Raw genomic sequence first — 25329 nt, 5'->3', positions numbered from 1 at the left:
ATTACTAATGTAGGGATGTATACATTGGATACATGTGGAGGTATGCATCCCGGTCGTAAGCTTCGCAAAACCGATGCGTGTACGGAAGAGGTGCCTGCTTAACGGCAGCCCGACCGCTGTTCGTATCCTGGCTCTCGCGGTATTCTCAGGCCTTCGGGATGCTGAACAGAGGTGTTGCCCGTGAGACCCGACCCGGCCTAACTAACTGACCCGGCCCTTTCAGCACGAATCCGACGTCGCAACTTGCGCTTCCGCAGAGGCAGAAGACGAGTTAGGTAGGCACCTCAGGTGGCGTGGACTCGGGCTTGGACGTACTATATGTATAAGCGGCATGTATGGGTGGATGTAAACTATAGAAGTCAGGTACATCAGGTAGCGAGGAGAGGTAGGTAGGTACCTCTTACCAGGCAGCAAGAGGCAGGCAAGGTTGTTAAGGTGTAAATAAATACCTACCTAGGTAGGTAGGTACCTACGCCAGGATGTAGCACATGTCTCGATGCGGAGAGGTACATTGAAGACCCGTTGATAAGGCAGATACCCGACGTACCAGCGTATCCTAGCTGCCAAGGCTGTGGCTCCACTAGCCGACGAAGCTCGACCCGTTGAGCAGCGAGCAGCGAGCAGCGAGCAGGGAATGCACGGGCCACAATGGCCAACAATAGGTACATCCAGACACCAGACACCAGGTCAATCCGATTGTTCGTTAGATCGCTGTCAGCGCCAGTTCAGAGGGCGAAGCGGCCTTCGAGAATGGATCTGGACTGGACCTGTCCCCGCTCTGTCTTATCCTGGGGCTCCCTTGGGTATATGCGTAGGTACCGTCTAGTACACACCAACTTCCACACCAAGAGACCGGCCTGTGGGAAGGCTGCCTTATGAGTAGGCATATACCTTCTCAGGACGCTGAACCTCACAATTGGTCTCTGCACAACACCTGCCTGCCTGCACTTCGACGATGCATAGCATGTACCTCCTGTGCCTACCTGCCTAGAGGTAGGTACCCTTGGGGGTACCTAACCTAATGTATCTCCACCACCTGATGTCCCCATACAGGTACGTATGAATGGCTGTACCTTGCCTACGTATGCCGTATTAGGTAAATCTGTGGACGTCGAGGTACCAAGTACCCTTCCGTTCATTGGGTTGTGGGAGTCCAATGGGTGGATGGGGATTGATGAAGAGGCAGGTACCTAAGGTACCTTCTAGGCACCTGGACACCTTAGGTATGAAGATTAGGTACCCAGGGAGGGAGAGATCAGGTAGGCATCGTACCTAATGTACACATCTCAGTACCGGCGCCAGCACCGGTACCAACACCGGTACATACGCGCTACGATCCCGACAACACATATCCCATCCCCTCTCTCTCCCCACCCCTACCGGCCTTGAACGTCCAAAATATCAAGCCCTTCTCTGGCTTGGCCGGTATCCCATCCAACAAAAGCTCTCCCCTCGACTACATCCCCTAGGAACACATCAAACAACCCAGAACTCCCCAAGAAGACTAAAGAAGAAAAAAAGGGACAACGTTATATACCTTCGCAGCGCCTGTGGGTTGATATTCCCGAGCCTGGGTGGCTGTCTTGTAAAAGTTGTTCTTCTTTTATTCTTATTATTTATTTATTTCGGCCTCCCGTCTTTTCGCCTTCTCTCTCTCTCTCTCTTTCTCTTTGCCCCTTGTGTGTCCTCCCGTCTGTCTAATTCCGACCTGACTCGACGGCAAGAGACTCCGGCCTCTGGGCTGAAAAAGGATCCTAGGAAAACCAGACATATACTGACTTCTTAATTGACTGTTTGATCGTCCGTCCTTTCTTTCTTTTCCGCACCGCAGGCGGTTATAGCGCCTTTAGGTTTTTTTTTTTTTCTCACAGAAAAACATCCGTTAACCCCGTCATTCCCGCTCCGACGATTTGACGACGCATGATATCCACATCGATCACGACGCCCTCGTCGTGCCCAAGCACCCCCGACAGCTAGCTTGCTCTGCCAGCTTCCTATTCACCCTTTTCCGCGGCCTCGAAACACTCGGCCCATCTACTTGCCTGCCTAGCTACTTCTCGCTCGCCTGCATCTGCGTATTTCCGGAAGGAATCCACCTCTATTTAGCAATATGGCGGCAGCTGCTGTTCGACGAAGGAAGATGGTCGGCCACCGCCGCCGGGTTGAGGACGAGGGCGAGGATGAAGGGGGCGTTGACCAGGTCGATATTGACGATGACTCGCTGACCGATGGGTCCATGGCTTCCGAGGACCCCGATCCCGCCGATGATAGCGACACTAGCAATGTCGATGAGGCCTCACCGACCACACCAGCCGCGCCGAAGTTAACCGGTCCAGTTGTCAATGGCCACAAGAAGAGGGCGCACGGCAAACCCTCGGCAGATCCACCCACGACAACCCCCAAAAAGCCCGTCCCAAACGCCGTGTCTGATACCGAGTTCATGCTGAATAATATGTCCATCTCGGATGAGGCTACCCCGGTGGAGGTGTTGGATTTCGAGACCGCCGAGCTTCCGTCCAGATCCTCGGCTCCGATAGTGGTCAGCTCAAACTCCGCCGCTACCGCCGCTGATCACTCGCACGAAGCTCCTATCGATCGCCGACGGAAGGAACATGAGGAATATAGGCGCAAGAGAGACGAGGATCCGTCCTTCGTTCCCAACCGGGGAGCCTTCTTTATGCATGACCACCGACATGCCGGTCCCTCCACGAACGGCTTTCGCCCCTTCACTAGAGGCCCTCGTGGAAGAGGTCGCGGCGGCATTGGACCGTCGTTTGCTCCGGCCCAGTATGTTTATTACTACAACGTCCCGTACCTCCATCGATGTGACCGTTTGCTGACGTAGATGCAGCCATCAATTCCATGCCCCAGTCGACCCCACGACTAACGGTCCCTGGGCCCATGATATGCATGAGGCAGTGGCACAGCCCACACAGGCTCGGCAACCACGGGCAACGTTTGCTGATGACGGCCCCCCCAACGGCGACGGGTTCATTCCCACGTGTCCTCCAAGCGCTACGCCGATCAACCGAACGATGGCCACCGACAGGCATGTTGGCAATGTGCAAGTCAGGGTCTTTTTTCCGGGGCTGGAGGAGCCTATCACCTTTCCGCCCATGCAAGTGCGGCAATATACGAAGCTACCGGATCATAGGCCTCCGCTGAGACGCGACAAGCCGGTTCGCATCTCCTTGCCCGATTTCCCACCGCGATACATCTTCCCAGCCACCGATAGGTCATTCATCTTCATCCCCCGCGCCATGCGTCCGAACCAGCGACTAAGGGGCAAGCCGAGGTCTGGCCTCGGGTCTATCGGGGGCTTCTCTCGGAGGACTAGCGTTTTTGGCGGGAGTGTCTATGCCGGGAGCACCTACACCCCAAGCGTAGCTCTAAGCCGGCGGTCTTCGATCGCTCCCGAGTTAGGTCGAGACTATCTCGTTTCCCCAACCGGTTCTGCCATGTCTCGACCACCGTTGCCGTATGATACTTCACGGCCCGTCGTCAGACTTCCTCCGCAGAATCGGACGGAGCAGCTGGCGGTTCCTACCGTCGATACTGCGCCGAGAGAAGGTCCCGCCGGTGACTTACAAACCAACAACAGCGACCCTCCAGCACCCCAGGCGCAGCCTCCTCTCCACAAGTCAACTTTCCAGGAGAATAGAACTGTGCCTCTTCCCATGCACCAACCTCGACCCCAGAAAACGGTCTCGGTCGCCGGCATAGAGTCTCCGGAGATGCGGCACAACTCGTCTCAGCCCTATCAACAGGCCTTTCACCAGCAAGTTCCTGTCCAGGTGTCCAACAGCTTGGCACAGGAGTCTCACGCTCGCCATTCATCGTACCCGTCTCAGCATTCAACCGGTACGCCACTTTCCCAGATCCCAGAGCGTGCCATTCATGCTGCTCCCTTCCAGCCCAATCAATTTGCGCAACCAGGCTATTACCAGCCGTACCAGATGATGCAACCTCAGCAGGGCTTTTACTATTCCTCGGCGCCCTATCCCGGCGCGATGGCTCCGTCCGCCACCGCGCCAGCGTTTGTCCCAGGAGCACAGCAGCCCCAGCCTCAAGGCGAGGCCCCGAGTAGTCAGCCTAATGGACAGGTCGCTCCAAATTCCAATTTGGTCGCCCAGGAAGTCAACGGAATGGTCTACTACTACGATGCCTCCCAACTACCGCCTATGCCCACATACAATCCGTACCCAGCACCGCAGGGCTATTCCATGCCGGGCGGCGTTGTTGGCATGAATGGTATGGTGACTCCCAGTCCGGATGGTTATTACTACCCCCCGCCAGGACCCAACGTCGTCTACTACTCGCAATAAGTCACTTCTGGCGTTGCACTAGCCTTGGGTTCTTTCTGGCGAGGGGAGTCAGGGAATACGCGGTTATCTACAGCCCTCGTCGACGGGTTTGGGTCGTACCATTTCATCGTCGTCCTAGGACGCCGATCCACCCGCGATTCTAGGGCCGACCCCATTCTATTCTGCGTCCCTGGATTCTAATCTCCCTATTGGCAGTATCCGAGATACCGTCCATCATTTCTCATCTTCGAGGTGCTATAGCAAGCAAACCCGGAGAAACGTCACGCCGCCGGCCCGCCCGCCTATGATAGCTAGCAGGTCAATGGCTCTTCTCTCCTTCTCTCCCGCTCGCCCACACCCGTTTTAAAAATTTCAACTGAGCTCTCTTAAGGTTTCCAGCCCTTACCGCGCTCCTGATCGTCTTTTCTGGGAGGGACCATATCGCATTGGCGTTCGGTGGAGTTTGTGTGCTTGCTGGTTTTTTTTCTTTTTTGATCGCTGCCCCTGTTGCTTTGGGTGCTTGCTCGTTTCAGTTCCAGCCTGCCTCTCTCCGCATGATAAGCGCGCTTTCGTCCGGGATCATCACGACAATAACTTTGTTCCGGCGGGTCGGCTTTGTCTAACTCCTCCTCTGGGCGCGCGGCGGTGATCGGAACACCCGGGGGAACCCCTTTTCAGAAACTAGCGGTCACGGCGATGGAAATAGTAGTAGTGGTAGTAGTAAATTTCATGGGGGGACAGGGCCTAGGGGCTCGGACGGCAGAGGAAAGACGGACGGATCGATCCTACGAGACGCAAAGCCGAGCTGAATCAAGCAGTGGCACGGGTCCTGCAGAGACCAGAGCAGTCGAACACGCCGGGAGGGGGAGAAAGATAGACGGAGAGAGCGAGAGAGAGCGAAAGAGCGACGTTGCTGGGTAGATGGGGCGTCGAGGGAGGCGGGCATGTGAATGAGCGGGTGCGGCTAGGTAGCGCGGATGTAGGAAACCTAAAGTATCTACCCTTCGACTAGCTGCGGGTGCGAGCGCATGTACATGTATGCATGCGTGCGCGTGCGCAGGTAGTCCTCGACACGATGTATATGACCGGCGACCCGGATGTAGATAGGTGATACTTACGGCCCTCCTATACTAGGAGCGGTCAGGCCCCGTCTCCTGATTCATGTAAAGACTAGATGCATCTACAGCAGCCGCATATAATTGCTCAGGCTTGGGCTCGGGGTTAGTAGTCTCTCCCGTCGGAATATATAGCACGGGCATATCGGGTTGGTGGGTCGGGGAAGGAAATAGGAGTAGATATAGAATAATTCCATTCTGCCTCAGCTACTGGGGATCTAGACGACACAACAGCGTCTCTGGGCTAGCCTATGTTGTTAAGTACACAGGGTAATAGGTAGCGAAAGCCTAATGCCGAACCACCAACTGCTAATATAGGTTCTATCGACTAAGGTAAGGAGAACCACCTGCTATAGGAACTACTCGTTCGTTCACTCTACGCCTTCGTGACCTCAATCCACCCATACCCCTCCCTAGCACCTTGCAGCACCTACGACAAGCAGACATCTCGGCGGCATCTCGAGAGGGATTATCCGAGAATCAGACGCTGTGGCGTGAAAGTAACGTGATGCTGTTGACCCGCTCCTTCTTGCCCCCGTCGCCGCCGCCGGCGGAAGCAGAGCTGTCAGGCGGTGGCCTGAGGTTCTGCCTCGCCTCGATCTTGGGAACGAGACCCAGACGCCTGTTGCCCTGGTCCCAAATCTGTTTGTTTGCGCAAAACACCTAAGGTTAGGCCTGCGCGCTTGGGTATAGGATACGGAGAGAACGGAGGGAAGAGTTTCTATGAAGGGGAGGCAGGGTGGGCTGTACAAAAAAGGCACAAGGAGCGAGTTTCTTACAGCGTATACGTTCTGCAGGAATATGTTCCCGAGGACGTCATGGGGCAGGTCGCCGCGGCTCTGCACGCCGCCATACCAATTTGCCTTGTCATCTGTCGTCGCAAACGCCAGGTGCTCCTTCTGGACCACGTACTTCTTGTTGCCGATAGACACCTTGAACTCGGGCAGGTCTTCCGCCTTGGTGCCAACGGGGAATACGTACCCCTGGTTGACATAGTCATACGCTGCCCCGGGTATCTTGTTGTACAGCTTCTTGACGATAGAGTCCGACAAAAGCGCAAGCGTGGTGCCCGTGTCCACGACGGCGGTGTTGTCGAGGGCACTGACGTTCGCGCCGTCGATGGCGAAAGACTCCGATGGAACCGACCAGAAGCCTTTGGAATTGTCAACTGGCGTCCAATGGATGTCGTGACCCGACTTCTTGACTAGGTCTTGATCGATGAAGCCGAAGGTATAGAACGAGTGTGGGGCCGCGTCGCGGACGCTGTAGAAGGCCGAGGTGAATAGTTCAGCCTCCTTCGGGATATCGTGCTGGCGGATCATGTTCTCGACTGGAGTATGTTGAGGATCCTTCGTCCCAGAGTCCGTGACCATGTTGATCTTGCTCCAAGCCAGGCCCAGGAGACCATCCCCGGTGCCCGTAGTGAACCCGCCCGATGCCTTGATGGCGCACTCGATCGTCTGCCCCTCGACAGCCAAACCCCCCATCATAAGCGTATCGCTGCCACAGTCTCCCGACGCGTACGAGCCGTCGCCGTATGTAATCCTCCATGCCTTCCCAGGCAGTACCTTGAAACTCGTCGACCGATTGGGATCGAATACGTTGTGGCCCGAGCGCGAATTCTGGCCCTGATGGGTTGAGAAAACCTAGACAAGACGGTTAGATCGAGGCGTGAGGGGCAGGCAAGGACTTCCCAAACGAACCCAGGTGTCGGCAGACCCGGTGTCGAAGTTTAGTAACACCGCCTGGGGCGGCGTGCCGATTTTGACGATGCAGAGATACATGCTGTCATTTTGCAGATCTTCGGCCGTGATTGGGGTGGGTTCGGCGTTGCCAACCTTCTTGACGAGAGCCCGTTCTGTATGAGCGGCGCCTCGCAGTCCTTCCTCGACTTTGTTAACCCTGTCGACGTGGAAGTACGGTCCAGGCAGAGTAGGTTGGAAACCAAAGCGGCTTAACGAGTGAACGTAGGACTTGGTGCCGTGGCGCTGGTAGTTGGTGTTGTGGATCACGTCAACCTTGGAAAGGTCGCGGTCCTGCTTGAAGCTATCTTGAACGGAATAGATGTGCTCCATGATGGTGAGTAGCTTCGACACGAAGGGTGGCAGTAGCTAGCAGTCTGCAGAGAATATCAGCACTAGGATGGGGGATAGAATATAGGGAATATGAGAGACCAGAGACGAGAACTGAGGGTGGCTGTGAAAGGAAACGAGAGCGGGAGAGCGGGAGAGCGAGGAGACGGGGCCGCGTCGAATTTTATATGCCCGGAGAGGGACCGTGTCTACTACATCGCTCTTGCTCCCATGCCACTTACTGCATGGTAGGTAGCTAGCTCCCTCCTGTCTACCTGCGTAAGGGAAGTAAGGAGCCTTTATTATACAGGGCTGTAGACCAACCGGCCAATGGTGCGCCTTCATCCACGATCATAAGACAACCTCCTCCCGAGACTACACTGCCTGGGGTTGCTGTGGTGGTGGCCGTGATGGCCGTGATAGCCGCGATGGCCGCGATGGCCGTGACTGACTACCTACCTGCCTAGGGAGGTAGGCAAACTTGATCGTGACTCACTGCGAGGGGCCGACGCTGACGCTCTGGGAAATCTCGATGTGTATTGACGGGGGCACGCGCAGAGCCAAACTACCTACCTCATAACCTCCTTTATGTCTTTCCGGGCTGTCTTCGTATATTACGGTAAGCGTCGTGCTGCATTTGGCCGCCCCCTACGGATCATCGGATGCTCACTTTCCCCAGCGCGAACCCCAAAAGCCCGTTACTTATCCAGCATTCTTCACCGTCAACAAGCGAATCGGCAGCAACAACCTGTTCCGCGACAAGATTTCTGTTTCGGTTAGCCCTAGCTAATTCCTCCGGGCCCGGTGGAGCTACGCGGATGGGGAATACCTCTCCAAGGCCCATCTCCTGGTGGTCCCGTCATTCCCGCCACTACCCCGAGAAGCAAGGAACTGCTTGGGTACGGGAGGCGTCACCCATTTTCCGTCTCTCCAGAAGTAGGGGGTGGAGATGCTGCCCTCCATGATATGCCCGTCGTGGTTGACGAGGAGCACCTCCCTCTTGTCGCCTAGGGCAATGCGAGCCCGCTTTCTGGCGTCGTCGTACATGCCCCGGGAGGTGGTCTTGTAGTGGGTGAACTCGGATCTTGCCGTCTCCCGGCTATCCACCACGATTTCGTACACGGGATGCCTGACCGGGGCCCTGGCCTCCGCGGGCCGGGCCGAATCCTCGGGGTCTGGCGCGGGGAGGTATTCGGGGAACAGGTTACCTACGCGCGTCTCCGCAAGGGGGGAGATCTGATGGCCTAAACTTCCATCCGCGGCAAGAGTAATCTTGATTCGTTGCGGACTGTTACCAACGTCACGCGTGATAGCCCGCAGGAAGGTGTGCAGCGCGTCCAAACCCTGCTCACCGGCGACGGCGGCGACGGCGGCGGGCCAGTCCCAGTAGGTGGCAGCTCTCAGCATGCGGTCCCGGTGCAGGTCGAGCATGTAGAAAGGAGAAGGGTGCTGGTTCCACCCGGTGCCGGCAAACCCGAGCTCCGGGATCTGGAGCAGGGCTGGGTCGTATCGGATAGAGGTGAAGAGGTGAAAGTCGTCCATCGCCAGCCAAGACAGGTTGTAAAGAGCCTTTGGTGCTAAGCGGATGCCTACGAGACCCAGGAGGTAGGTAGGTAGGTAGGTAGTGAATCTATCCGGATACTTGCCTCTGGAATGAAAAGATGCGCAGGGGGGAGATGCAGGTTGAACCGTTACCCGTTAGAGCTGCTCATTAGGTGCCTAATGTACCTACCTGCAGTCGACTACTTGTGGGTTGTGTGCCTAGAGTATCTGCCGTGTACCTAAGGCACAGGAATTCTGTGCCGGAAGCGAAACCGTTGGGATGCCATTCCCACGAGGGTTCTCACCCAACGCAAGCGTGCCGCGTTCTCACGAGTCCACGTTTTGGTCGCTCCTGTATACCTGCCTATAGGCATAGCTACTCTATATTGATACATCGATACCTTGCGCATGTATGCACATAGGTACAACCTCGGCAGCAGCGGCGGCGCCTCTGTGGATTGAGACACGCCTACGCCTATACCTTAGGTAGCGAATCAAGAATTTGTTGCCCACAATGCTGTCCTCTCCCTTCTCCCACGGGTTGAGCCCGACTGGGCCACCGTCACATGACGCAAATAAGGTGCCGGCTCTCCCCCTAGATTATGGATTTTGGATACGGGGAACATCGTAAACATAGGTGCCTCCTCCACCTCCTAACCTACTACATCCCGTACGTATGAGTAGGTATGTACTCATAGGGAGAAGACCCCAAGCGAACCTAACGAACTTCATCCCAACCTACCATCCTACTTTATGTACCCAAGTACCCATTGGGGGGATATCACCTAGAGTAAGGTATATCGAGAAGGTGGGAGGTACCTACCTAGGTACCTAGTTAGGTAGGTAGGTAGGTATGTACATCCGTCCTGCCTGCCCAACGCTGGTACGATTTTAGGTGTGATCTCGGTATCTAGTAGGTACACCTATTAGGTACCTACCTGGCACAATGCGGATGACAAATATGGTGGGTCCAATAGCAGTCGGCGCCACAAAACCAGCCTATGACACGCATTTACACCTCCGCTGATGACGAGAGGGAGGCGGGGCCCGAGCTTGGACAGCAGAAACGGCAGGGACCTCGATCGAGTGGCCGCCATGTACCTACTAGCGTAAGTAGGTACTTGGCCGGGATGTATCTCGTCCAGTTTACCGTGGGTGGCCCGTTGCCGGTGGATGTATGACGGGATAGATGCTGGGTGTACATACGTAGCATGTATGTATGAGTGTGTACAACCTTACCACTTCTCTAGGTACCTACCTGTACCTACCTGTTCCTGTATCTGTATCTGTCCCTGTATCTGTACCCGCAACCTGCACCTGTACCTTCCTAGACCACATGGAGATAATCGATGTATTTCGTAAATTGAATTTTTTTTTCCTTTTTGCGCGTACGATTCGGTTTCCCTAGCAAGCTTCCACTTCACCTCTGGACCTCCGACAGAGCCTGCTGAACCGGGAGAGAACTGGCAAGGCGGGAGACATTTTCAAACTGCGAGCTGACCACTATTTCACCGACCACAACGCCAACGAACACCGCCGACCTACGACGCCGACACCGTCACGAACGACGACATCCGAGTTTCTACCTGCCCGCCACCTCACCCCACCGTCCGCCGCACCTTTTCGTCCCTTGTGCCGCGGCGAACCACCACGACCTCGTCACCACCTTTATACCGTCGTCACCATGTCCCGCGCATCCGCAGCTCCGCCCCCAATGCCTTCTTTAGCCAAGCCCGTCGCCATCCCCGTCGAGTCCTCGCTGTGGGACCGCCTCACCAATTGGGCTTCGGAGAACAAAGCGCTTACCTACACCATCGCCGGTGCTGTCGTGGTCGTCACCGGTGCCGGCGTTGTCTACTATCTCAATGATTCGGTAAGCCGTTTGTCTGCTGCTGACCGGGTTACGGTAACTTACCCAGATGACCAACCGACAGTCCAAGAAGCCCGTTGCGCAATCCAGGCCGAGCAAGAAGGAGAGGAGGAGACGGAAAGAAGCAGAGCGTCAGGCCGAGGCCGCAAAGTCCTCCGAATCCGGCGAGAACTTCAAAACCGTCGTAGTAGAGGTCGCCGAGGAACTCCCCGAGATTAACGAAGAGACCGTCGTCGCATTTACTGACGGCCAGCGTCGCGATTACGCCCTCCAGCTAAAGAACGCCGGCAACAAAGCATACGGCGGCAAGGACTACAGTCGCGCTATCGACCTCTACTCGAAGGCTATCTTGTGCAAGCCCGACTCCGTCTTTTACTCGAATAGAGCAGCCTGCTACAATGCTCTGATGGTATGGGACAAGGTGGTCGAGGACACCACTACCGCCATCAGCCTCGACCCCACATACGTGAAAGCTCTGAACCGAAGGGCGAACGCTTACGAGCATCTCTCCCGCTTTAGCGAGTCGCTGCTCGACTACACCGCCAGCTGCATCATCGACGAGTTCAAGAGCGAGTCCAGCACTGCCGCCGTCGAGAGGCTGCTGAAGAAGGTTGCCGAGCAGAAGGCCGAGGATGTCATCAGATCCAAGAACCCCAACAAGTTGCCCAGCCCGACGTTCGTCTCCAACTACATCCAGAGCTTCCGCGTAAAACCCCGCCCCGAGGGGTTGGAGGACTCGGTGGAGCTGTCGGAGTCTACCGGCAAGGGACAGTTGCAAGTCGGGCTGAAGGCCATGGAGAAGAAAACGCACGAGGGATACGAAGAGGCGGCGGCCGCTTTCGAAAAGGCGCTGGAATATGGCGATTTGGACGGGTACGAGGCTCTCGCCTACAACCTGCGAGGCACTTTCCGATGCCTGCGCGGATCGCAAGAGCTAGCTTTGCGCGACATGGATAAGAGCATCGAGCTCGACCCCACTTACACGCAAAGCTACGTCAAACGGGCGAGCATGCATCTAGAGATGGGTACGCAGCAACCATACCGTGCTTCGCCTGCGGTCTTGACCAGATTTGGGAGCTGACACGCCTTAACTCACAGGTGATCGGGACAGTGCCGCCGCCGACTTGGAGCACGCCGTGAAGCAGAACGAGGAGGATCCCGACATCTACTATCACCGTGCCCAGCTCCACTTTATCCACAGCGAGTTTCAGGATGCTGCCAAGGATTACCAGAAGTCCATCGACCTCGATAACTCGTTCATCTTTTCTCACATCCAGCTCGGCGTGACCCAGTATAAGATGGGCTCGGTCGCGTCGTCCATGGCCACCTTCCGCCGATGTGTCAAGAATTTTGACAAGGTCCCCGACGTGTATAACTACTATGGAGAACTGCTGCTCGACCAACTTAAGTACGAGGAGGCTATCCAGAAGTTTGACACGGCCATGGAGATGGAGAAGCAGACCAAGCCCTTGGCGATGAACGTCCTACCGCTTATCAATAAGGCGCTGGCCCTCTTCCAACAAAAGTCGGAATTCACCGAAGCCGAGAAATTGTGCGAAAAGGCACTGATCAGTAAGTGTGCACCCTGACGAAAACTAGATGAGATGAGAGAGAGGAAGGAGAAAGATGCTGATGGACTCCGCTACAGTCGATCCTGAGTGCGACATTGCTGTGGCCACGATGGCCCAGCTGCTGCTCCAACAGGGCAAAATTAACGAGGCGCTCAGGTACTTTGAGCGCGCGGCCGAGCTCGCCCGAACACCGGGAGAGATCATCAACGCGCTTTCGTACGCCGAAGCCACGCGGACGCAGATTCAAGTACAAGAAAAGTACCCGCAACTAGCAGCGAAGCTGCAAGGGATGGGGGCCGGCGCCGCCGGAATGGGGGGTGGCGCATTTCCCGGCGCCCGTTGAAATCGGTCGATGATGATGAGACGATGTTCGGACGATCACGACCCGGCCCCCTCCCCCGCCCCCTTCCTCCCCCCCTACCTACACAAAAATACACAACTATGAGTAGTACCAACCACGAAACAATCGACCGTATCCGGGCCAGGTCGGCTACGCGACCTCTCGACGTCAAGGTTCATAATTTGCTTCGGGTTGACGCAAAGCAGTACATGACGCGCTCCGCTACAGAGAGGAAGAAGAAAAGTACCTAGTCGCCATATAGCTACGGGCGTCGGCCGAGGCTTGGCATAACTATCCAACGACCCTGAACAACAATGATTAGTTGACGAGGGTATCGTCTCAATCCATTGTACCTAGTCCTGTACATAGTTAACCGCTTACATTTTCCTTATTGTGAATACCCTGGCCGATCGAGACAACTGTGTTTCCGGGTTGTTTTATCGCTAGCATTACGATCGTTGGTGGGCTTCCCGTCTCCTTTTCTCCTTTGTTTTTTTTTATTAAAAAAAGTATAAAAAAGAAAAGAGACGGGAAAGGGGGAGGAGGAAGAGGGGGAGGGGGGAAGCCAGCGGGTATATGGCTCCACGTCTCAAGAACCTGACGACGTCGCATGCTGCTTCTGCCACCTCGGCTATGCTTATTATTCTAATGAACAACAATGTATCGATAAGGCTAGCTCACATAGTTAACACTGTATCGGGATATGCCTCCCAGCTGGGCTGTTTTCCAAGGGGAGAGGGACACGACAAGGTTAACGACGACGCCCCGACCTTGCGGCCCGAACTGTATTACCGAGTAGCCTCCTTGCTGCCTACATGCGCAGACCCCTAGGTCCGATCTGCCGCGGCAACGCACCGAATCGAAAGGAAAAAAAAAAAAAAAAGTGTAACCCGCGAGCGAGCAGGCATGTTTGAAAGTAGATTGCCGCCAGACTTTCGCGTCCCCGCACGTCCTTCCTTATATCTCGCTTCTCGCTCGGCGACGACGGCGCTCTCGGGGGCCGAGGCTAGCGGCCGACGGGCGGGTGCCGTCGGGGGGAAGGGGGGGGGGGGTCGCGACGGCGTTGTGCGCGAGCAGGTCGTTAGACCCGAACACGCGGAACGCCGGGATGCGAGCGTGCACGGCCCGCGCTCGTCGGCGAGCCGCACCGAGAAGCTCTCCTCTCGCCGTCCGCGACCAGCGGCAGCGTGCCCGAGGAGAAGATAGCGAACTGTTTGCCCCCCGGGGCGGGGGCGGTGTCGGCGGGGGAGCGCCGTGTTAGTCGCTACCTACCTACCGTATTCGACAGTTCTTTCTCCTTTCTCCTTTCCCCCTTAGCCTCTAACGAGGGGAAGAATCGAGGTTAGGGTGCTAGAGAGAGAGAGGGAGAGGGAGAGAGGGGATACCTTGCCTTGACGCGCCGCGGGATCCCCGTCTCCTCCCGACGCCAGCTCTCCCCGGCGCCGCCGGAGTAGCTGACGAGGCCGTCGACGGCGAGGTCGTCGGCGAGCGCGCAGACGAGACGCAGCGTCGCCTCGGGCGCTAGCCCGCGCGCCTAGATCCGCGCTACGCGCCGCTGCCCCGGAGCAGGCCTGCTGCCCAGATCGGCCTTCGGCAGACACCCGCGCGCCTTGGCGCTGCCGCAGGCGCGCGGGAGGTAGAGAAATTTCATCTTGGTCGAAAGGAAAAGAAAAGGGGGGGGGTGGCTAGGTACAAGTGCGCCTGATCTCTTATCCGCCTGTCTCCGAGTTTGAGGTCCGTCTATGCCGTGGCGCCTCGTGGGAAGTCTCCTGGAACGAAAGAAGGAAATCCTAGAGCTGTTATTCTACTGCTACACCATCCACTCTCGGGTGGAAATTCCATGCCTCGCCCCTCCCCCGGACCTAGCGCGCCCGGTCGTCGTGTTCGTCTTACCCGCAAACGGGGCTGATGAGTATTGGCTTCGTGAGGCGAACGGCGGAGGTGGTAGCATGGAGGGCGCGGACTACGACACGTATTGCAACCCGTAGGGACTTGCCGTAGGCCCATATGGGTGACATCCATGTGGCTTTGGGATCGCCCTCTTGCGACTCCTACTCACCCCATTATTAGCCCGTATTGTGCTCTACCGCGGATCGAAGAGTGAATGTCTAGTTGATAAACCAGCCGTTTTGGTTGGCAATATGAGCTTTGAGAATGTTGCCCCCCTACATTGTTAGCAGTGCCGAGGGGGCTCGGTTCTCGGTAGCCACCGTTGTTAGGTCTCTGCCCGAGAATCATTGTGCTGGATTCCATATCAGGATCGATTACTTACGTCCCCGCTACGGACTTCCGATTCCTACTCAGATATTAGGTACTGTGTGTGAAGCTTTTACAAACAACAGCCACTGGAGGCTAAGTTGACAGCCTAGCACATTAACGAGGCTTGGATGTCAACTGCGTGCCGCTGTTGAGGCAACATTCTATGACGATAACCTAACTAGAGGGACCCGTCACATTCACTTCGTTGCATATCAGGAACTTTGCCGAATAGCTACGCTGGCTAGGTTTCCGTGTAATGAGCGGGGGTGGTGGGATGGAAACTAATACACCTGCCCATACCTATGCAGTCAATATTGAATGTCGACGCAGATTTGCAAAGGAGCTAGAGCGAGGCCCAGTATGGGTAACTTGTTTGCGGGTGTAAATTGTGCTAGACGAAAGCCTAAAATGACCATGCCGAAGGATCTCAAGTCTCCCATAACCGTAGTATCTGATCTCTCCAACAATCACGAGTAGAAAGGTTTTACCACGAGCCAGTGTGCCAGTTTAACCGTCCTCTCGGTGCCCACACACCACTTATCCAGTGGATGGTTAGTCAGGAGGTGATTCCTAAAATCGGCGAATTGCGCCAAAATGAAAATCTATGTGATTCTAGTTATAATATATGTGGCTTGTAGTATATTAGATTCGGGACGTTCCATCGATCTCTTGAGACTATTAGCCGATTGGTACTCTTCAGCCTCACGTTTTGCCCCAAACTCGACAATGGAGCCCGGGGCGCCGTTGCCCATCGCCATCGTCGGCATGTCTTGCCGCCTGCCTGGCGATGTGTCCTCGCCAGGCGACTTCTGGAAGTTGCTGGCCAAGGGCCGTAGCGCGTGGTCGAAGATACCACGGCAACGCTCCCACCAGGAGGTTTATAATCACCCCGGCCTGGAGAAGGAGGGCAACATATACTCGCAGGGTGGTTATTTCTTATCTGAAGATCTCGAGCTGTTCGATCCGGGCTTCTTCGACATGACACGTAAGGAGGCCGAGACGATGGGTAATTATAGTCACCTTCTCGTCGAACTTGCGCCACGAGGCTAACCGCTTATAAGATCCTACGCAGCGTCTCCTCCTCGAGTGCTCTTACGAAGCTCTCGAGAACGCGGGAATCCCGAAGGAATCTATTTCGGGCCAAAAAGTCGGCGTATTCATTGGTGGTCCCGATAACGAACATGGAATTGGAAACCTCAGGGATCTAGACAACTCGCCGATGTTCGATCCTACTGGTAACCGGGGGGGATTCCTGGCTGGTCGGATATCACACTTTTTCGACCTTCGTGGGCCTTCTCTCACCGCTGGCGCGGCATGCTCATCTAGTATGCATGCGATACACATGGCTGTCCAAAGTATACGGCTGGGAGAGTCGGAACAGGCTATCGTTGGAGCTTCTCACATAATTACGCAGCCCGATGTCTGGGTGTCAATGGCGAGGTTGAGGTAAACCATACGACATCGCTCCTTTAGAAAGTTTTAGTTGAGCTGATGTCAAACGTTACAGACTGTTTGCGGACTCGGGTAGGACGCACGCGTTTGAAAATCGTGCCAAGTCCGGATATGCCAGAGGAGAGGGAGTCGGATGCCTAATTCTTAAACCTGTTGACAGGGCGGTAGAAAACAATGACAATATCAGGGCCGTTATATCTCATACGGGAATAAACCATAACGGCCGAACCGTTGGTATGTGCCTATGTTTCATTTTCTGTTGGCTGTTAGCAAGCAACTTAACCAGAATCTTTGCAGGTGTCGTGACGCCAGGCTCAGAAGCGCAAGAGCCTCTGTTGTGTAATGTTCTCATACAAGCTGGAATTGATGCCAGAGACATCGGTTTCTTCGAGGAATACGGTACTGGCACAAAAGCCGGGGACCCTATCGAGGCTAGAGGCATCCGCAGAGCACTTGGCCAGAACCTGGAGGGTGACGAACCACTGAGAGTCGGGTCGGTGAAGTCAAATGTTGGCCATCTCGAAAACGCTAGCGGTATTATATCTGTCATGAAAGCCGCGCTCATGCTGGAAAAAGGGGTTTTGGTGTCGAATGCCGACTTTGAGAGGGAGAACCTGGAGATTCCTTTCTCCGAATGGAACCTGAAAGTGAGTGAAATTTATGAGCCATCTTGAAGACCCAGACGGAGGAGACGATTCTAACCTACGTTTTCAGATCCCGCAACGACAGGAGCCGTTCCCACGGAGCAAGAAGTATATTTGTGTGAAAAATTTCGGGTGTAGTGGATCGAATGGGCACGCTGTCCTTTCAAGATTGCCAGCTGGGAATGAGACCGAACACCTAGATGCTGAGAGGCTTGAGGACCATGTTAAAACGAAGCGGATATTTATATTAAGCGCCAACGACGAGGCAGCCGCAAGAAAAAGTATGGAGCAGTTGGGTATTTTTCCCGGACAGCACGCAGAGCTTTACGAAAGCACTCTGCCTCGGAACTTGGCATGTAGGTGGCGATGATATCCTAGCACTGGTAAGCGGGCACACTGACAGACATCTAGATACGCTATGTCAGCGACGTTCGAAGCTACCGTGGCGTGTAGCTGTGGTTGCCGACACGTGTAGTAAATTAGCGGTAGCCCTCAGCAGGCCAGAAGCTATGCCGAAACGTGCGCCTACCAAATCTCCCAAGCTCGCCTTCGTCTTCACCGGACAGGGGGCACAGTGGAACACCGTGGGCCGGGAGCTACTGAAGTCCTACGCTGTATTCGCTTCGTCTATACAGAGAGCCGATAATCACCTTCGCACCCTAGGTGCCGATTTCTCGTTACTAGAGGAGTTGCTGCGTGACGAGCAAGATTCTCGTGTCGACATGGCTCATATCAGCCAACCGATCTGTAGTGCCGTCCAGATCGGATTAGTCGACCTCCTGGCCTCTTGGGGCGTTAAACCCTCAGCAGTCGCCGGGCACTCCACCGGAGAGATTAGCGCAGCATACACAACTGGCACCCTGACCCTGGAAACGGCGATGTCTGTAGCATATTTCCGCGGACAGGCTATCGTTGCGTTCAAGCAAAATTTCCAGACTTTAGAGGGCTCCATGATGGTCGTAGGCACGGGGGCAGAGGAGTTGCAGCCGTTCCTCAAACAACTGCGGAACCCCCTTCGAGTTGCAGTAGCCTACAAGAACTCGCCTACTTCGACAACGGTGTCGGGAGACACCGAAGCCGTCGATGAGCTTTCTGTCACGTTAGCCAGCAATAAGATCATCAGCCGCAAGCTGTTCGTTGACGTTGCCTATCACAGCCCTCATATGAAATTGATAGCTGAGACGTATTATAGTATGATCGCAGATATCACATTGAGGGATGCCGATGATAGCGTTGACTTTTTCTCCTCCCTATCTTCCCACAGGGTTGACGCAGAGGAACTCGGCCCCCGGTACTGGGTAGACAACCTCACGAGCCCCGTACTCTTTGCCACGGGGTTACGAGCACTCTGTAAGAGGAGCGAGCCAGACATCCTGATTGAAATTGGACCACACTCCGCGCTCAAAGGTTTGATCATGGAGATCCCCAAGATGTTGGACCTGCCCGTCGCCAAGACTCCGGCATATATGCCAACTCTCATTAGGAATCATGATGTGACCGAGACAACTCTAGAGCTCGTTGGCCAGCTCTTCGTACGCGGTTACGAGGGCATTGATTTCTTCAACGTCAACCACAATCGATCAGAAGCAGAAACACCCGACGTAGTTTCGTTTCTCTACACGTACCCATGGTCACGCCGGTGCTGTTGGTACCGGAATCGAATCACGCAACAACATCGACTCAGCCCATTCGCGCGCCACGACCTGATCGGAACACTGACCGGCTGGGGTTACGGCTTGGAGCCGACATGGCGCAATTTTATCAGGCTTGAGAAGCTGCCGTGGCTACGTGATTACCGGGTTCAGACTCGTTCCGTATTTCCAGTGTCCGCCTTCGTCTCCATGGTTATCGAAGCAGCTAGTCAACGAGCGGCACTTGGGGGAGTCGGCGCGGGCAGGTTCCATCTGCGCAACATTATCGTTCCAGAGCACCTGTTTCTGGAGAAAGATAGGCCGGTTGAGACTGTGCTGAAAATCAGGGCACGACACGGACCTGGGATGGATTGGGGTGAATTTATCATCTCCAGTTTCGAGTCGACGCGAGGATGGCTGGAGCATTGCCACGGGTTCGTTGAGGCTGAGCCTACAAAGGGCGATTATACCTGCCCTTCCAATCATAGGACGCCTTTAGATCCCGAATTCGCTGGAAATGAGTCGTTCATGCCTGCCGCGGTTTTCTACTTCAACCTGAGTGCTAGCGGTATGAGCTATCCACATTCTTTTTGCAACCTCGTCAGAATAACCAAGGCAGACGAATACGTCGTCACCGCTCGGGGTGTCTTCCTAGACACAAAACCCATCATGCCGCTCGCATACGAGTCCTCGTATGTGGTCCATCCGGCCACATTGGAGCCCCTGGTTCAGGTATCGCAGGGCGATCTGGGGTTTGACGGAATCGTGGGACCACAACTACCATGTGCGATAAAGCACATAGATATAAATGCGAGCAAAGGCTGGGAACAAACTTTTGGGACCGAGTTTATAGTCCAGTCGATAAAAGACGCTAGGTCCAATCTGTTCTCGGCCGAGTTGTTCACGCCGGTGGATAGTGAGTTGCCTTTCGCCTCCATCTTCGGACTAGAACTCGCTCCGATAAATACGACGCCGATGTTGGATTCCAAGCCAAGAGAACTATGTTACAATGTTCGTTGGGAACAAGCCGATGAGCGACGTGTTAACGATGTGAGCTGTGCGCATATAAAAGCTAATGGGGAGCGTATAACCGTTGTCACGGAACGCGCCTGCGATGACACGCTGGTGACCGCACTATGCAAGGTCATCAGGTTACGTTCTGGGGTTACTCCGAATACCTCAAGTCTGCACCAGATCGGAGACTTTGACGGCTTTTTTGTGGTGCTTTCGGAGCTTGATCGTGCCGTCCTGGGCTCAATCAACAAGGCCGAGTTTGAGAGGGTGCAGAGCCTGTTGGCGCGGACTGGAGGCGTCCTCTGGGTGACGTGTGGCGCGTCCAAGGTCCCTATGAACCCAAGCACTAATATGGCTCAAGGTCTCTTTCGCTCACTACGATCAGAGCTTGGTAAGACTGCTGTTACCCTTGACCTCGACCCGGACAGCACGTTGGGTACCGAAGGACAAGCTAAGTTGATCGAAGATGCCTTCCGACGAACCGTGTTATCGAACAGCGCCGAAGCCGATAGGGAATTTGCCGAGCAAGAAGGGCGTCTAGTCGTTCCGCGCTATGTCGTCGATGACGATATGAACTTGCGAGTGAACCGGGAACTAGGTCGGTCCGAGCCATACTCGCAGGAACTCCGACAATCGGGACGTCGGTTGCGTGTTGCTCCACAAGCTGGAATTTTCCGGGACATGCTTTCCTTTGAGGACGTTCCGACCACCGAGATTCTAGGGGACGATCAAGTCGAGGTCGAGATTAAGGCCAGCAGGCTGGGCTCAGATGACGTTCTCGCTCTTGCTGGCACGAACAGGACCATTCGGCCAGAAAGATCATGTAGCGGCAACGTCGTTCGTGTTGGGTGCGGCATCACCGACGTCAATGTCGGGGACAGGGTCTGCGCCCTGACCGTTGGCCAGTTGGGTACACATATTTATGTGACAGAAAACAGCGTTGTCAAGATGCCCGAGACGGTGAGCTTCGAAGACGCAGCCATGATTCCGTCTGCTTTCGGGACGGCGTTCTACGCACTTGTACAAGTTGCGCGTATCCAGAAGTCCGATCGTCTACTCGTCCAAGTAAATAGTGCTGAGGGGCTGGCTGCGATACAAATTGCGCAACACGTTGGTGCCGAGGTGTTTGCTGCGACTCACGGTAGCAAAAGCCGAGATTTTGTGTTCGAGTCGTTCGGCATCTGCCCAGAGCATGTCTTTGACGCAGGTAGCATCTATTTCGACCACGAAGTACAACGTGCTTTGGGTGGAGATAGTATCAACGTCGCCCTTACCAGCGACTCAACCCTATCGTTGGCAGTTGAAGAAATTATTGGGAGGGTGTGGACGAACGTTGCGCCGTTCGGACGTGTTGTTCATTTGTACGGAGGATTCGACAATCGCCTTGATGATCGATCCGATCTTGCCGAGAATATATGTCTCACGTCGATCAACATGCGGAGTCTGACTAGAACGCACCCACAACTCATGAAGGAGATTCTGATAAAGGTCACGCAATGCTTCTCGAAGGGACTCCTCAAGCCTCTAAGGAGATCAGTGGCATTACGAATGGCAGAACTCGGCAGGGGGTTGGAAATAGTCCAACGAGGCGCCTTACACCCGGTTGTTGTCTCCGTTCAGCAGGGCGACGTCGTAATGGTACGTGGGATATCCATATCTTTTGTATCCCGGTTAAGATTTCCTTCCTCTTACTGGTGTCTAATTTGTATGCTGCTGACGTTTTCGCCAGGCCTCACACGATACTTCGAAACGCTTCCTTAACCCAAACGGCACTCATATAATCATCGGTGGTACTGGTAATATAGGCCGGTGCACGGCCAAGTGGATGGTCGAGCACGGCGCTAAACACATCGTATTGTTGTCGAGGAGCGGGGGCGACGTTACTAGGGTGAAACAACTTATGGACGCGACGCGAGATAGAGCCAGCATTGTTGTCAAAGCCTGTGATATTGCGGAAGGGGAAAGCGTACACCGAGTGGTGAGGGAATGCGCCGAGAAACATCTGCCCGTATGCGGCGTCGTCCATGCTGCCGTGATGCTTCACGTAAGTTCGCTCCTAGCCAGCCGAGGGCGTGCTCGAATGGACCGAGGCTAGAAAAAAAGGGGCAGACCTAACTGTTGTGATAGGACGACACGATCGGAAATATGACCCACGAGTCATATATCTCTACCATTCGTGCCAAAGTCCAAGGCACCTGGAACATCCATAACGCGCTCGAGTCCAACAATGCACACCCTGACTATTTTGTCCTCTTGTCAAGCGTGGTAGGGATTGTCGGTAGCCGTGGGCGAGCGGCTTATGCCGCCGCCAGCACGTTTCTGGACGGGTTTGCCCGGTATAGAGTGGCGCAGGGCCTTCCCGGCGTCTCGCTGGACCTGACGGTCGTCATGGGTGCCGACTATACCGCAGCAGAAACAGCAAGACGCAAGGAATCGATCGACAGGAATTTCGGGGGGCAGTTCATCTCTGATACCGAGGTCCTGGGACTGTTGGCAGTGGCTATGTCCGGAAAATGTGGTCCGCAATACCTAACGGGTTTGAAGCTGGTTCCAAGCGCCGCCGGTGCCTTGCCCTATTACGCCCAAGACCCACGGTTTGCACACCTGGAGGCAGCAGCAGCAGCAGTAGCAGAGATACCAGCCGCGAGCGGCGATTCTGGACCAGCCGTGTCGTATAGGAACGCGTTCCGGGCCGCAGCCGGTAGCGAGGAGGCCCGTCTGGTGGTCGTGTAGGGCCTATTAGAGAAGTTATCGGAAGTGTCATCAGCGGTACGCGACAACGTAGACGCTCAGTGGAGCATGGCATCTCAGGCCTCGATTCGCTGACCTCGATCGAGGTCCGCAATTGGATCACGAGAGGATTCGGCGCGACCCTGGAGAGTCTGGAAGTGTTGACGAGTGCCAACGTAGCGAATTTGGCAGAGTCGATTGTCTCGCGAGCCGAGGCATGATCCAAGCCATGGTACTATGGGCGTTGGTTTCCCTGCTGCCGACGACGTCGTTTTCCATCAGAGCTTCAGAGGCAGAGCGGGTTGAGATGAAGACGATGGAGAGTTGTGCTGACCCCACCTATGAGTAGGTATAGTACTACGAAGGTACCTGTAAAGGTCAGGATACCTGCCCAACCTATAAGGTTACCTAATGCTAGTTGATTATTAGGTACCTCCTAGTGAGTAGGTACCTCCCGCTACCGTACATTCTTGGCAACGGGCAGGCACCTCTATGTAGCCACCCTACTTCAGGTTATGCACATTGTCAGCATACTCATACTGCTCCGGCCCGTCCCCTTCACAAAAAAAACCCTCGCTATACCTTCTAGGCCAAGCAACCGTCGGCAGGATACCATTCCTCCATGATGCCTCTTCGTTTCCCGAATGCCCCGGCCGATTCGTGCGTAATCCGGCCACAAGCACACCCATTACTCACAGGCCCATGGCGTGCGCCCATATCCTGATCGACAGGGGGGCTTCTGTGTCATTCTATGAATCGCCTCCCGGCCGCTCTTGGTTTGACGAGGGGTTCAAGTGTAGAAGAAAGACTTCTTTCCCACCATACATCTACCTTGTTCGGAGACTAGATGATGACGCCGAGGGGGCCGCTTCTCTGAGAGATCGAGAGCAGAAGCGCACCTCCACGGGTCCTATGCTAGACAGAGGGAGGCACTCCAGTAGGCTACCGCTCTTGTGCACGCCTGGGTAGGTAGTCATGGGAGGGCACAGTTAAACAAACAACACCTGCCAGCGCCCACGCTCCCAAACAGGACGTACCAAGTAGAAATTGTTTCGTCGCTTTCTGGGCACTCGGCTGCTCCTTTGGCGATTCAGCATAGTCCCGAGCCAGAAGAGGCATTCCTATGCCCTCGTAACACCGTTTTCTCCGATATCAAGGCTCATTCGAGTCATCTGGCTTGCCATGCTTACGCCGGTGCCCTTTCTTGTCCTCAATGCCCTCTCCCATCTCTTCTTATCCTTGATGGGGGCGCCAGTGCCGTTTAACCCGAGCACCTCCATGAGCTCGGGGATCTCGGCATGATCCCGTGTGGTTTTCATGCGATGACACCAGGTAACCCGCTTCTCTTCGATATTCTGGCTCTCGTGGTCGTTGTCTCGGTTGCCGTCGTCGTAGAAAAGCTCTAGCTTCTTTTCCTCCTCGCTTCGCGGAGTGGAGATGGGGGTATCCAAAGTCAACGCCGCAGGCTCAAACAAAAACTCGCCGCCTACTTGGCGTTGATCACCCATCTTCATCACCAAGCCCGATTTCACCTGCTTAAGTCCCTGGACTACGCCGGAGACAACGGTGTGCGCTATCGACTTGCCCTGCATATAGGCCGGCCGCGAACCCAGCGCCAGGGTGCGCACCATTCCCAGCTCCGCGTACAAGCGGCAAGTCGGGTCAGCATAAACCGGAAAGGGGCAACCGGTCTCTTGAATGTACGAGTTGATCAGCTCTGGCGCGCCGCATCCGACAACTGCGATAAACGTGCTGATTGGCAATTGCAGGAGCGCGTCGGGCGTGATGGAAGCTGAGAGGGTGCGCAGATATTCTTGGCAATTCTGCGGCAACTCTGGTCAGTACGCGGTACCCGGGGATCTGCTGACGCTGGCGCCGGTGCCGGTGCCGGTACGGGCGTGGGCGTGGGCGTGGGCGGCGATGGTCGAGGGGGCCGACTTACACCGCAGAAAAAGTGTCGAATGAAGACGATGAGCACCCTACGGGCGGAATTGTGGCCGGCATACAGGCTCTTGAAAGTGCGCGACTTGCCGTCGCAATCGAGAACAGTGTAGGTCTCTATTTTACGAAGTGTTTCCGCTGTGGGCAAGTCGTTGGTGGTTTGTACCTCCCCCTGGAAGTCCTGCGGGTTCACCGAGTCGTCATGAGCTTGGGCACCCGTCGGTGCCGTCGTTGGTCGTTGTACCGCTAAATGGACGCCCTCGGCAGTTTGTGTGACGGTGTCTGTGACGGTGGCATGCGGGAGATCGCGGGATCGCCTGGCTTCCGTATGCAACGCCTTCCGAGGAATGGCCTTCGTCGGTTGCGTCCCCTTCGACTCGTATTTAGCTTCGACGGTATTAGGCCGAGGTCCGTCCTCCTTCGCGGCGGGCGGCGAGTGCGGTCTCTGTCCCACGGTGGTCGGGCCCGCCGACGAAGCCATCTTGGGCGTGGTAGGTTATGTCCTCCCGAGTGGCGGGATGGGATCTAGTAAAGCAAAGTGAGTCGAGCGAACACTCTATGTTGGCGCGTGGACAGAAACCGAGGCCGAGTCCGTCCTAAATACCAAGTTCCAGTCGCCTATCTTCGTTGTCCCAGGCAAAGAATGACGCAGGTGAGAGGTGCAATCCCCTCGCCATGCCACGAGAGAAGAGGGAGGGAATTCGATGCTAAAACGGGAATCGGTTGAAAGCGAAAGCTATGCCAAGCACCCACGTAGCACGTAGGTAGTCAGGGCGCCTATACCTAGGCAAGCAGTTAAGTGACAACCTGGCAGAATCCTGTAGTGCTAAAGCTGGGAGGTAGG

At 55.3% G+C, this 25329-nt stretch overlaps 7 protein-coding genes across 7 annotated transcripts; 4 read left to right on the top strand and 3 right to left on the bottom strand.

The window, feature by feature from the left end:
- Window positions 1–1948: 1948 nt before the first annotated feature.
- On the top strand, window positions 1949–4467 carry GGS23DRAFT_239327 (CASC3/Barentsz eIF4AIII binding-domain-containing protein). Its single transcript, XM_051512144.1, has 2 exons — window positions 1949–2787; window positions 2852–4467. Exons 1-2 carry the CDS (start codon window positions 2111–2113, stop codon window positions 4323–4325), a joined length of 2151 nt encoding a protein of 716 aa, XP_051368914.1. The 5' UTR covers window positions 1949–2110; the 3' UTR covers window positions 4326–4467.
- On the top strand, window positions 4468–4979 carry GGS23DRAFT_239338 (uncharacterized protein). The gene is made up of 2 exons (XM_051512145.1): window positions 4468–4622; window positions 4696–4979. Exons 1-2 carry the CDS (start codon window positions 4609–4611, stop codon window positions 4925–4927), a joined length of 246 nt encoding a protein of 81 aa, XP_051368913.1. The 5' UTR covers window positions 4468–4608; the 3' UTR covers window positions 4928–4979.
- A 920-nt stretch (window positions 4980–5899) lies between these two features.
- Window positions 5900–7494, bottom strand: GGS23DRAFT_606971 (aspartic endopeptidase; the record flags this gene model as incomplete). The annotated part of the gene is made up of 3 exons (XM_051519974.1): window positions 5900–6061; window positions 6199–7065; window positions 7123–7494. 3 exons carry the CDS (start codon window positions 7492–7494, stop codon window positions 5900–5902), a joined length of 1401 nt encoding a protein of 466 aa, XP_051368912.1.
- Window positions 7495–7883: 389 nt separating this feature from the next.
- GGS23DRAFT_239385 (aminotransferase) lies at window positions 7884–9156 on the bottom strand. Its single transcript, XM_051512146.1, has 3 exons — window positions 8321–9156; window positions 8162–8258; window positions 7884–8092 (listed from the first exon to the last, which is right to left on the bottom strand). The coding sequence occupies exons 1-3, from the start codon at window positions 9031–9033 to the stop codon at window positions 8078–8080; spliced, it is 825 nt and encodes a 274-aa protein (XP_051368911.1). The 5' UTR covers window positions 9034–9156; the 3' UTR covers window positions 7884–8077.
- Window positions 9157–10345: 1189 nt separating this feature from the next.
- Window positions 10346–13527, top strand: GGS23DRAFT_581619 (mitochondrial outer membrane 72K protein). The gene is made up of 4 exons (XM_051517197.1): window positions 10346–10906; window positions 10968–11928; window positions 12002–12475; window positions 12552–13527. The coding sequence occupies exons 1-4, from the start codon at window positions 10718–10720 to the stop codon at window positions 12815–12817; spliced, it is 1890 nt and encodes a 629-aa protein (XP_051368910.1). The 5' UTR covers window positions 10346–10717; the 3' UTR covers window positions 12818–13527.
- A 2272-nt stretch (window positions 13528–15799) lies between these two features.
- On the top strand, window positions 15800–23034 carry GGS23DRAFT_614050 (ketoacyl-synt-domain-containing protein; the record flags this gene model as incomplete). Its single annotated transcript, XM_051520614.1, has 10 exons — window positions 15800–16079; window positions 16135–16519; window positions 16581–16759; window positions 16823–17172; window positions 17240–17525; window positions 17581–21069; window positions 21115–21452; window positions 21544–21858; window positions 21942–22543; window positions 22600–23034. The coding sequence occupies 10 exons, from the start codon at window positions 15800–15802 to the stop codon at window positions 22763–22765; spliced, it is 6390 nt and encodes a 2129-aa protein (XP_051368909.1). The 3' UTR covers window positions 22766–23034.
- A 555-nt stretch (window positions 23035–23589) lies between these two features.
- On the bottom strand, window positions 23590–25148 carry GGS23DRAFT_239143 (uncharacterized protein). Its single transcript, XM_051512143.1, has 2 exons — window positions 24487–25148; window positions 23590–24367 (listed from the first exon to the last, which is right to left on the bottom strand). Exons 1-2 carry the CDS (start codon window positions 24964–24966, stop codon window positions 23666–23668), a joined length of 1182 nt encoding a protein of 393 aa, XP_051368908.1. The 5' UTR covers window positions 24967–25148; the 3' UTR covers window positions 23590–23665.
- Window positions 25149–25329: the final 181 nt, after the last annotated feature.

The sequence above is a fragment of the Durotheca rogersii genome (genome assembly GCF_024521655.1).
Source record: "Durotheca rogersii strain YMJ 92031201 chromosome Unknown GGS23scaffold_25, whole genome shotgun sequence".
In the NCBI taxonomy this organism is placed as follows: Eukaryota; Fungi; Ascomycota; class Sordariomycetes; order Xylariales; family Xylariaceae; genus Durotheca; species Durotheca rogersii.
The sequence above is the reverse complement of the archived record's forward strand: the minus strand, read 5'-3'. Positions and strand labels throughout refer to the sequence as shown.

What these genes read in the sequence shown, in the direction of transcription:
- GGS23DRAFT_239327 (XM_051512144.1), top strand. Translation starts at nt 2,111, where the DNA reads ATGGCGGCAGCTGCTGTTCGACGAAGGAAGATGGTCGGCCACCGCCGC. An exon ending in CCGTCGTTTGCTCCGGCCCA is followed by an intron (nt 2,788 to 2,851) that starts GTATGTTTATTA and finishes ACGTAGATGCAG; the next exon opens with CCATCAATTCCATGCCCCAG.
- GGS23DRAFT_239385 (XM_051512146.1), bottom strand. Translation starts at nt 9,033, where the DNA reads ATGGACGACTTTCACCTCTTCACCTCTATCCGATACGACCCAGCCCTG. An exon ending in AGGAGATGGGCCTTGGAGAG is followed by an intron (nt 8,259 to 8,320) that starts GTATTCCCCATC and finishes TAACCGAAACAG; the next exon opens with AAATCTTGTCGCGGAACAGG.
- GGS23DRAFT_581619 (XM_051517197.1), top strand. Translation starts at nt 10,718, where the DNA reads ATGTCCCGCGCATCCGCAGCTCCGCCCCCAATGCCTTCTTTAGCCAAG. An exon ending in TCTACTATCTCAATGATTCG is followed by an intron (nt 10,907 to 10,967) that starts GTAAGCCGTTTG and finishes ACCAACCGACAG; the next exon opens with TCCAAGAAGCCCGTTGCGCA. An exon ending in GTGCGAAAAGGCACTGATCA is followed by an intron (nt 12,476 to 12,551) that starts GTAAGTGTGCAC and finishes ACTCCGCTACAG; the next exon opens with TCGATCCTGAGTGCGACATT.
- GGS23DRAFT_239143 (XM_051512143.1), bottom strand. Translation starts at nt 24,966, where the DNA reads ATGGCTTCGTCGGCGGGCCCGACCACCGTGGGACAGAGACCGCACTCG. An exon ending in TTCGACACTTTTTCTGCGGT is followed by an intron (nt 24,368 to 24,486) that starts GTAAGTCGGCCC and finishes GAGTTGCCGCAG; the next exon opens with AATTGCCAAGAATATCTGCG.